The sequence below is a fragment of the Nelusetta ayraudi genome, unplaced genomic scaffold, assembly GCF_046127955.1.
Source record: "Nelusetta ayraudi isolate G7.1 ecotype Tasmania unplaced genomic scaffold, CSIRO-AGI_Nayr_v1 ptg000022l, whole genome shotgun sequence".
In the NCBI taxonomy this organism is placed as follows: Eukaryota; Metazoa; Chordata; class Actinopteri; order Tetraodontiformes; family Monacanthidae; genus Nelusetta; species Nelusetta ayraudi.
This window is the reverse complement of record NW_027466072.1, coordinates 2,052,089-2,063,745: the sequence shown is the minus strand read 5'-3', so window position 1 is coordinate 2,063,745 and position 11,657 is coordinate 2,052,089. Positions and strand designations below refer to the sequence as shown.

At 45.3% G+C, this 11,657-nt stretch overlaps 1 protein-coding gene across 1 annotated transcript; it reads left to right on the top strand.

Annotated features, from left to right (window-relative positions):
• The first annotated feature begins 375 nt into the window (after positions 1-375).
• ovol1a (ovo-like zinc finger 1a) lies at positions 376-8,770 on the top strand. Its single transcript, XM_076028063.1, has 5 exons — positions 376-923; positions 6,753-6,982; positions 7,104-7,307; positions 7,788-7,932; positions 8,044-8,770. The coding sequence occupies exons 1-5, from the start codon at positions 824-826 to the stop codon at positions 8,379-8,381; spliced, it is 1,017 nt and encodes a 338-aa protein (XP_075884178.1). The 5' UTR covers positions 376-823; the 3' UTR covers positions 8,382-8,770.
• The last annotated feature ends 2,887 nt before the right edge of the window (positions 8,771-11,657 follow it).

The following is an 11,657-nucleotide window of genomic DNA, read 5'->3' as shown; positions in this document are numbered from 1 at the left end:
TTACGTTGGCGCTGTTCGGGTCGTTTGGGGTTGTATAACTGTCGCCGAAACACCGCCGTGCTTCCTGATCCTCGCACCTCCCTGGACGCCATTCAACGGCTCGCCCACACCTCGCAGCGGAATGGAACGGCGAGGCATAGCGTTGGAAAGGTGGAGAGTAAACCGGTTCTGCAGGTACAGGAGGCCTCACCCGCGCGGGCTCCCCCCCTCTTCTCCCCCCAGTCACCGTTATTTCTGAGGCGCATGCGCGCTGGCGCCTGTTTCCTGCTTTTTCAAATGAGTACCTGTGCTGCTGCTATGACCCACCTCCGTCGACTCGAGTGTGTGTGTGTGTGTGTGTGTGAGAGAGACAGAGCGGGACACAATCGTGCCCCCCTCCCTCCTCCTCCTCCTCCTCCTCCTGTTGGCCAGCCTACTCACTCACTCACTCGCTCACCCTCCCGTTATATCACATCGCTGGAGGTGATTATTCGACTTTACCTGTCCGGGCTACACACCTGAGCGGACTCACCTGTTTCCACCACTCCCCGCGAGACGCCTTTTCCCTACCACCGTTTCACCGGAGCAGCGCAAGAACACCTGGCTGACAGACAGCGGAACGAGAGGGGAGATAACGGCGGCGAACGGATCGACGAGAGGCGAAGGAATAAAGGAAGGAAGGTGCCGAGGAGGAGGAGGAGGAGGAAGGAGCGGCTCGGACTTTTTCCCGTTTGTTTCTCCACCAACTTTGGAGATCGGCGCAAGTGTGTCTATTTTCTCCCTCGCTCAACTCACCGCCGTCCCCTCGACAAAGCTCCCCGGGCCGGGGTGATCATTGACGAGCATGCCGAGGGCCTTTCTCGTGAAGAAGGCGAACGTCTCGCCAGGGAAGCGGAACTGGAGTGAACTCCCCGACCATGAGAGGGGGGACGTCTACATCCCAGGTGAGTCCACTGCTGCCGTGATGAGCCATGTTGGAGTGGTGGAGCTGTGTGTGTGTGTGTGTGTGTGTGTGTGTGTGTGTGTGTGTGTGTGTGTGAAGTGCTGCTCAATTTCTGTGCGCACACTGAGGCGCAATTTTGCGAATGGGTGGGTTTTTAGCGGTGTGTGTGTGTGTGTGTGTGTGTGTGTGTGTGTGTGTGTGTGTGTGTGTGTGCGCGCGCGCGCGCGCGCGCTGATTGTAACTGTGAGTCCGGGGCCCCTGAATAACGGGAAGCCGCAGCAGGCTTCCGGGCGAGGTGTACGACTTCTGGGTGTACAACAACTTTGTTGTTGTTGTTGTTGTTGTTGTTGTTTCTATCCCTTGTCCCCCTCTTCCGCATTTAATTCAATACCCGTTTAAGGCTAAAGTTGCTACGTTAGCCACGCACCGCTGCCACACGGACTCACTCTTGGCCTGTATATCATAGTGGGCCGTTGCTTTTCTCAACACCTTCGACCTTCGACCCGAGTCGGAGTCGCGCCTCCTTCCTTCTCTTATCATTCACTTTAAAGCAATTGCACTTTGAAGTGAGAATCAGTTTAAAGGCGTCCTCAAATTGTGGCGAATAGTAAGCTTTTAAAAAAATATATTATTTATCATTATTTGTATTTAAAAAAAAAAAAAAACGTAAAGTAAACGTTTAAGATATATATGGCGTTGACAGTCTCACCCCCCCAGCAAGTGTTCCTCTCGGGAACAATCCCCATTGTTGCCATCGGCTGAGTTTTTTTATTGTGAGACCCCGTCGGTATCAGATAACAAGTAACGGACTACACCCTAAACCTCTGTCTCCACTGTCGCCCCCATCCCCCACCACTGCCTCACCCTCCACCGCCGGTCTCATTACCGTTAACTTTTAATCATTGACTTGTTACATCCCTCTGTGGCGCTTGAAACGGACGAACTGACGAACCGCTAATTTTCATTCAGGCCGAAACCCCAAACAGTCAAGCGCGTTTGATGATCATAATAGCGCTAGTATCAGTTGATGAGGTGGCGCGCCCGCGTGACGTGTTTACGCACAGGAAAGCTCGGAACACATCCACCAGTTTGTTGCTAACGTTAGAATGCAGCCCTGCAATGAAGGTGTCCGACGTTGTGCAACACCAAGAGCAAGAATCAGTCGTGGGAAGAAAAAAAAAAAAAAAAAAAAAAAAAAAAAATCAAAAAACAACCGTTTTATCTCTGGAGAGGTGGCTGAGTTCACCATGGAAATATTAATGGTGCGCAATTACGCACAACACGCCTAACCAAACCCAGCAACGGTCTCTGCTGAAGTTTCAGGTATGCGCCGTTACTTGCCGTACCTGCCCGACGTGTGTTTTTGTGTGACAGGACCACGCATTCACGCGCTCTCCCCCGCATTCACGCGCTCTCCCCGCAAGCGAGCACACACCCAAGCTGTCGAAACACATGACAACTGGCGCCCAATAAAAGCAACTTGCCTGGTTCTAGAGGTAATTTTCATACCTGCGTGTTTATGTGCGTGCGTGCGTGCGTGCACCCCCCCGCGCGCGCGTCAAGTCTCTAATCCACAAACATGTGCCTGGGCCTGTTTGGTGCGAACCGTCAGTCAAGCGGCCTCTGTTAATTTTATCTCGTTTGTCCGTCGTCCTGCCACCAGAGAGACACAACAAGCGACAAGTGTTAGTCATCACGCCAGGCGTCTTGTCAGGGATCAGGTACATCTTAACGTGGAAAATAAGATGTGCTCTGCCATGATCTTCAATGACAATCAAACAGTTGTGACAAGTAAGAAGAAGAAATGGATGATTTGGAAGAAGAAGCCTCTAGAAATGAATGTTGGTAGTCTGTTGGTTTTTGATTCGTTACTCATGATTTTAAGTTGTTCAAAGGAAAAAAAAAACATTTATATATTTACACTACCAGTCAGAAGTTTGGACACATGCTTCTGATGTAATGGTTTTTCTTTCGTTTTCATGACTATTTACATCGTAGATTGTCACTCAAGGCATCAATCAACCACTCTTTATTATTTTTATCTGTGTGAATGTGCTTGAGTGGCTTTCTTTTTAAGCTGTGTCGAAGACAAATTTCTGTTGTTTTTTTTTTTTAACTGAAAACAGACAATAAAGTTCTATCTATCTAAAACTATGACTGAACACATGTGGAATATGTAATAAACAAAAAAAGTGTGAAATAACTCAAACAAATTTTATATTTTATATTATCTAGAATAGCCACCCTTCCAATAAAAAACAAATAACATCATATATTGAAGTATTTAACATTTTTTCTTTAGTCACATTAAACCGCATATCTTGGTCATATATTTGATGCCTTCGGTGTCTATCTACAGTGCAGAAAGTAGTAAAGATAAAGAAGAAACGGGTGTGTCCAAACTTTTGACTGGTAATGTACATTTATGTTGAGTTTATGAGGAAAAATTAAGAGCAAATTTTAATCCACAGCAAATGGTCAACAACAAGAGTATTGATGTCACTCATTAACTTTGGCAAATATTAAAACTGTCAATATGAGTGTAAAAGACCAAACAATGGGCAATACAACGAGCCTGTCATGTCTATTTTGAACAGTGATCAAAACAAAATGACAAAACAGTCGGGTGGGAAGGTTGCTCGTCTTGTCTTCACTATGAATGGAGTTGGTCAGCCCTGCTGCGAGGTTAATGTTTATTGGACGGGAGGAAATGTAACGGACCCTGCAGACGGCCTACTGCTGCAGGCAGCACGCCTTTGGCAAACATGCACACGGCCTAACACCCAGTGTGTTTTAGAAAGTAATCAGCCCACTGTTGACTCTATCAAAGCTGAGATGACGCAGAATGGACAGGAAAAAGAAAAAAGAAAAGTAGTTTATAGAATTGAGAGCAAAAACACATCAGTTTGTCTTTGTGTGCTTGTGGTTTGGGGCCATACACAGATTTACCCGAGCACCCCCCTGCCCCCTCCCATTTCATTCAGTGATGAGGGGAAAGGAGGGGCGAGCAAACAATACCAGATGAGATTAAATGTCCTGCCAGCGGCCGTCACCACAGAAACTATCAGCTGGCAGGAGTAATTAAGAAACATTTAAATAGGAGCAACCAATAAAGTCCACTGTATTATCATCAAGAGAGCATTTACACAACCATACATACAACCACAGCCAACCTCCAAAAGTTCTGTCGAACTCATCTGTCTTAGCCGCTGTGTTCCTCCTGTTAAAGGCTCCTGACTATAGGTTTGGAGTTGCAAATAGTTGAAGAATGATAATGAAAGGGCGCCAGATGCGGAAGATGTTTTTTTTTTTTTTTTTCTGTCCGGAGGTCACGATATTTTTAGCTGGTTGTTTTTTGAATGCTGCAAATTTCTTTTGCATCTTTATTATTGTTCCTGAGTAGCATCATAATTATTTGCAAGCTCTCCTGAGGCCCAGCAGGGGTGAACGGAGGCGCAACACATTCTTAACAACATGCCTGTTAGTTGACATGTTCAATATCCAGAGGCCATTTTATTGTCTTTCCATTTTAGGCCTGATGTCCTCAAATCTGCTGACATAAAATGGAATGGGTAATGTGTACATGCACTACTTATTTTCTGATTAGATGATTTTTCCTTCTTTTCTAAGGGGTGTGGTTTCTATTTCCTATCTTTCCTATCTATTTTTAACCCTGCATCAGGGGTCACCAACGTGGTGTCCGTGGGCACCAGCTAGCTCCCAAGGACCACATGAGTAGCCCACAGGCCTGTTGGAAAAATAGCACAACTTGTTAGGCTGTGTCTAAAATTCATTTTCATCCAAACGTGCCAAGTCATTGTTGATATTTACTGAGAACTCTGCAGCGTGATCAGTGTCTTCACATCGATCAGTATCCTTAATAATAATATTGTTTGTTATCTCAGGAGGGTGACGCAAACTGGTTGCCCATCATATGACTTGAAACCATGAAGTAGCTCTCAGGTTCAAAAAGCTTGGTGGCCCCTGTCATAGATGATACTGTATTGTATACACTGTCTTTTAAATGGGGATTTAAAAAAAAAAAATTCCATCCTTGAATCACAGTGCATTGTCACAGAGTGCATTGTTTTTGAGTTGCATAAGACCCAGAAACCACGAATCATCATTAAGCCTATAATGCCGACGATGCTTGAGTTGCCTTCAGCGGCAGCAGTGTCCCCGTCGGAAAGTTCTAAAAGTTTGTGTGAGAGGATAGCAGTCGCACCTTTTATGCAAAACTGCACACTGGCATGTTGTTTCATGCAGTAGCTTTGTGTGTGTGTGTGTGTGTGTGTGTGTGTGTGTGTGTGTGTGTGTGTGTGTGTGTGTGTGTGTGTGTGTGTGTGTGTGTGTGTGTGCGCGTGTGCGCGTGCGTGTTATTAAAAAAGATAATGATGGATGACTCAGGAAACACTCACTCCCATTTATCTGTGTTACCTAAAATGATTTGGACGTGACCCCAGTTGGTTTTTCTAACCCTGCCTTTGGCCTGTGAGCGCTGGGATAGGCTGCAGTAGGCTGTACACCCCAGCATCCCCGACTGCAGGAGAAATGGGTACGGAAGATGAATGAACAAATTCAAAGTTTTTAAAGGAACGTGAGCGCACCGTTAGCTCAGGTCTCGCTCTCTTTTTTCATCGGGCTGTCTCACTGCCGGGCTTCATTTGCATTCCATTTGTATTTTATCTGATCAAGGCTTTGCCGAGGCAACTGATTCGCTGTCTTCACTGGCCCACCTTCCTCTCCTTGAGAACAAACACACCTGTGAATTGGAGAGTCAAATGGTTCCGTAGGGTGTTTTATTGTCACAGAGCAGAGCAGGCACACACACACACACACACACACACACACACACACACACACACACACACACACACAGAGAGGGACGGGGTTAGACTCGTCTGACCAGACGGGCTTGCAGCACCGGCTCTGAGCCTTCCTCAAACAATCCACCTCTGCAGCAGGGATGGATGTGTGTGTGTGTGTGTGTGTGTGTGTGTGTGTGTGTGTGTGTGTGTGTGTGTGTGTGTGTGTGTGTGTGTGTGTGTGTGTGCGTGCGAGGTAAGGGTGTGTATTAGAGAACATGTGCGTGCAAAAATAAGACGCTCAAAACAATGGGTCAAAGATGTGCTCGCCCACGCCCATGCAAAAACACAAACGTAGGCCTGCATGTTTGCTAATTGAGAGATTGTGTAAATATGTGGCGGTGCGGTTATGAAATGTAATGGGACCTGTCCGTGTTGTTCTCTCTCTGCCTTTGCCTGGTTCCACGACTCACCCTATCCTGTCTGTGGAAAGCCAGTTCCTGTCTGAAGCTGTTTTTAAAAGTTCATAAGCTACATGTGCCCTCTTGTTTCTTATGAATTATTATTTTATCAGACTTGTGGCGGGATTCATGGTGCTTGATGACTGTGCTTTTGTGGTCAAGATACAGTGCGCAGAAGTGGAAATATGGTCCTTAATTGCAGTTTGCACATCATCTAAGTGTATTGTTGATGTCATTTTTACGACTCATTTAAATAACTCAGTCTGATGTGTCTTCATTTTCGTAGAAACCATTTAAAATCATTTAATGATTGACTGTACACGGCCTGTTTTTGTTGTTGCTATGTTAACAACTTTAGACAAAAAACACTCATCTTTTTTTTTTGTTTCTTCACCAGACCAATTTAAAATTGTCACAAAAAAAAGAAGAAACAAACACTGTAAAATCACTTGACTTCACAGCTCTGGCCCTGAGCTCTCGGATGAGTTTCATCTCAGGGTTTTGTCGAGACTAAAACAAGCTTTCCAAAATAAAAAACCTTTCCTTTTTTTTTTGCATTTCCAGTCTCAATCTTCCCTCCATCCGTCATGATGACGGCAGCCGAAGCCAGCCTTGCTGAACCGGCGCCACTTTGCCTCACCAAACATTCTCAGTGTGACACTCAAACGTGCGCCGAGCTGCCGTCCAGCACCATGCTGGGCCGAGCGCCCAGCCCGGCCGCCGTGGCAGTGCAGAAGTCTGAGGTCCGGAAGAGAGCGCAGGGCAGCCCGACGTACTTCCGCTCCAAAATCAAGGTGAGTGATTGAGATGGGAGTGCCGAGGTGGAGCTCGTCGGGCCCAAATCGGGACCCTTTTACTGCAATCAGTTGGACGGTAAACAAACATCGTCTGCATTTTTGCGTTTTCCACCCGCAGGTAACCACTGGCGAGTTGCCCTCCCCTCCGTCCTCGCTCTGCCTCCTGCCCGTTGCCACCCCACCACCCTTGTCTCCACCCACCCCACCAACACTGCCTGCACCGAAGTCTCCCCCGGAACCCCAAGCCGTGGCTCCCATGGTTACAAGAACAGGTCAACGACAGAGTTCCGCACCAGGCACGACAGGAACATTTGTGTGCCAGGTATGTTGTCTTTGCTAAAGGACTTTTTGAATTTTAAATGGAAAGTATACATTTATCCAAAGCTCAGCACTTTTTTTCTTGTAAAGGTTAAAAGCAGTGGGGAAAGTAGCAAATATGAACGTTAAGATGTAACCAGTAAATATCGTTTAACGTAAATAACTGAAGAGGATTTGCCGAAAAATGTGGTGCCTAATTGTTTATTAATTATTGAATTAAGTATAAATCATCAAAGTAAAGTTCTTACAGTTTACGTAAATTATAAATAATTGTAAATATTGTTTGGCATGTTTCTAATAACATGGATGAACATTATAACTGGTAAAAATCTTCAGCTTATGTTTGTTTAAAATACACCACCGGTTTTCTTAGAGTTGATACAAATTAGTGTCAAAGCAGCGACACAGAGCACATTGAACAATAATGAAAGCAAGAATTCTGGCTCAATGAAAGCAACAAATAAGGTTGTATGCTGATTTGCAGATTTGCCAGAAGCCCTTCCACCACCAGCGGATGTTAAACCGACACGTCAAGTGTCACAACGAGACCAAGAGGCACCCGTGCACCTTCTGCGGCAAGGGCTTCAATGACACGTTTGACCTCAAGCGGCACGTGCGCACGCACACAGGTGGGTAGCGTCACAGGCCGACACTTCCACGCTTCGACGCGCGCGCTACATATAAACCCGCGTCGGGAAAACGCCTTGACGCTCTCTCGCTCTTCCCCCCCCCTGTCGCAGGAGTGCGGCCCTACAAGTGCACGCTGTGCGAGAAGGCCTTCACGCAGCGCTGCTCCCTCGAGTCCCACATGAAGAAAATCCACAGCATCACGCAGGCCTACGCCTACAAGGAGCGGCGCAACAAGCTGTACGTGTGCGAGGAGTGCGGCCACACGTCGGGATCGCAGGACGAGTTGCACCAGCACCACCAGTCGCTCCACCCCAACAGCCACTTGCTCAAGAACAAGTCTGCCAGGAGGAGCGCGGGCGCCCAGGAGGCGGCGTCGGTCGACGGATCCAGTCCCGGCTCCCCTCAAGGCGGCGACAGCGACGACACCGCTGGCTCGGCAGAGTCGTAGAGCAGAGCCGGAGAGCCGGAGAGCCGTCGGAGGGAGAAAGTGGCGGGACGCGGCAGGGAGGCGCTGATGGAGGACGGATGCGGGAAAGAGGATCCGTAGAGGACACTGAAGGGAGAGAATTTGTGTATATTAATGTGTTTGCATACCTGTATGAATCTGGGTCTCTTTATGGAATGAATGCATTAATGTATTTTTATATATATATACTGTATATATATAGGATTGTAACAGACAAGCTCATTGTTAAGTCTTTTGCCACCATTTATTGTTTCTGAATTTGTATTGCATGGTGACTGTCTAATGGGTTTCTCTGTACAGACAAATGAGGTTTTTCTATGAAAAAACAACAACATTTTGTTTCATTAAAGCAGTAATATATTACTCAATAATGAATCTCCTTTTTGTTTGTTAATGAAGTCCGAACCTCTGGCCGCTCTCGTGTTGGTGTGATTTTACCACATGTTGTCGAGAGAGCCATCAAAACCTCAATGGTTTCTCTACAAACCACACAGCGATACCCCTGACCTCAAGCCAACAGGGATCAGCAAGTTTACACAATTGTAATTCTATTTTTGCCAAGCACATCAACATTATCGGCTTCAGTTTGAGTGTATGACTGAGGAGAAGTGATGATGGAAAGTTCTTTCTCACTCTGTAGTGGCGGGGCCTGTTTTAATTTTACAACCTTTTAAAATGAGGGTGATATATCCAACTCTTGGCTAGAACTGTGCACACTCGCCGTCTCATTTCATTAGCTGCCATCTGTGTGATCGAAGAACAACGTGGATGAAATGCTGCCAAATTCTATTTGATGAAAACGTAGATATGATCGAAATGGGTGGAAAACTGTGGCTGTGACAACTGTTCCTGACACCAGAAAAATAAAAAAAAACAACAACATCCAAACCAGAGTTCATTCTAACTGGACCAGGGACCAGCAGTTGACTTCAGTGTTGCTGAAAATGAATATCAACGAATTTAAAGCAATACAGAAAGAGACAGAATCTTATAAAATCTTATAAAATCATGAATCTTTATCTTTGTTTTATTGTATTTGTGTATCATGTTTGTATCGCTGGTGTGTACATGCCAGTAGGTGGAGTAGAGTCATGAAGTGCCAGTTTATATCCTATAATGGGGGTATGGGGAGAAATGGTGACAAATTCTACTTTGTGGTAAAGTACATATGCTGCATGCAGATGGATGAAGTGGCTGTGACGACCGGGTTCTTTTTATGACTTGGATGTCTGGATGATATTTAGTTCTAAAAACAAAACAAAACATCAAAGCCACAGTCTTGTGTGGCTTTGATGTTTTCCTCACTACGGGTCGTGGGAGTCTCTCCCAGCTGTCCTCAGGTGAAGGCAGGTTACACCCTGGACAAGTTCCTAGTTTTATTGCAGGGCCACGTAAAAAAAGACAAACAACGACTCACAATTTAGACGTCAATTCACCGCACATGCACAGTCACTCAGCACAGTGACATTCTGTGGACATTTTACAATGGCAGATGCTCCGTTTACTGGTGGAATGCACGTTAACGTGGACGCCATTTGCTCCGGGCGCTCTCTCCCCAAACTCTAATCTGCCAGAAGGCCACGACAGCACTGACAACAGAGAAACAGAACAGAAAATAGGTCTTCGGGAGTTAAGTCCTGCATAGACACAGTGCCTGCTACTGTGTTCAGGCATGGGCAAACTGCGGCCTGGGGGCAATATACGGCCCGTTGAGCTTTCTAATCTGACCCGCTGAACTTGGAGAAAGTATATTATTAGTAAGTAAGTCATAAAATAGCTTTTGTGTGTGTTTTAAGAGTCAATTCAATAAAGAGCTGAATATTGTGGGGCTTTTGTTGTAGCGCTTTTGTTCATTGTCAGTTGATATTAAAGCAACATGTTTTCTACATATCCAATGGTATATTGTTTCCTCATATGAGGTGGTTCACCAAAACACTCCATCCATCTGCTGCTGCTCCGGCCCCCTCTGTCACATTTTACAGCCCACTGTGGCCCACCAGTCAAAACGTTTGCCCACCCCTGGTTTAGTTGATACTTAAAGAAAAAACAGTAATCAGGTTTTTCCACTTAACATTACTTTCAACATGCCAACTTTATGACAACCTGTCTGCCTTTTGGAGGTGAAGCATTATTGGCTGAAGGCGACAGGGTAGGAGGATATTTTTTTTTGTTGATGGAACAATAGCGACACACAATTGGGTTTAGGTAACCATCATTTTATGACGGTGTCGCCAATCATGTTGTAGACTAGGCCAGCACCACATAGCCAACCTGTTAACTCTGGAATTATAAATGGTAAATGGTAAATGGACTGCACTTACATACCGCTTTTCCAGCACCATTATGGACCCAAAAGTGCTTTACAAAGGCCTCTCATTCACCCGTTCACGCATTAGCTTTCAGTGTGTAAACAAAGTGTGCATCCTTCTGCCCTAAAAAATATAAATTAATTAGGACAGAAGTTTGCGCAAGTAAAATATAAGCAGAACTCCAGGTCGGACAAATGGTATGATAACACCCTGCCCTATATTGTTGCTTCAGATGTTGTGTTTAAGCGGCAAAATGTCTTTTTGGTTTTGGAATTTGATCATACAGTGTACGTAATACAGCAAGTGATTGTTCATTCATTGACTAATGCTGACTGAGGTCCAATAGAAACAGCAAACCATACCTCGTAGAACAAATTAGACTGAGAGCTGTTTTACAGCTGCACCTACCTGACACAGTTCCCTATCCAGCACCCTGTCGACGAATTTTGCATTCATTTTGATATCAATAACATAATGAAACTTCCCCCAAAAAAATAATTCAATAGGACTCCTCTTTTAAATGTGTCATGTATTGCTTCATGGAATAAAAGGAGATTACAGTTGGTGATAATAAAAATTAAATGGGGGCAATGTGTATTCCAGTTAAAGATACCTATTTACTAGTGAGGCTGTAATCTTCACTAGGCACTTAATGTTTAGCGTCTAGCAGACCCTTAACATCACAATCTAAATACCAAGGGTACATTTTCCCAGCATTATTGTGGAATGTCTGCCATAAATTATTTGGTAAAGTCATATCCCAGGCGCTTCCCTTTCATCTCGATCCCGTCAGTAAACTCTCAAGAGGTCACGAGAGAGAAAAGTGCATTCTTCAACTCTTTTGCTTGCTCCACCTTTCAGAAAGCGTATGGAAACCAGTTCTTAGTGATGTCACAAAGGTGCCCAAATACCTTTCCACGTGTAGGAACAAACACAACCGGACAGGTGT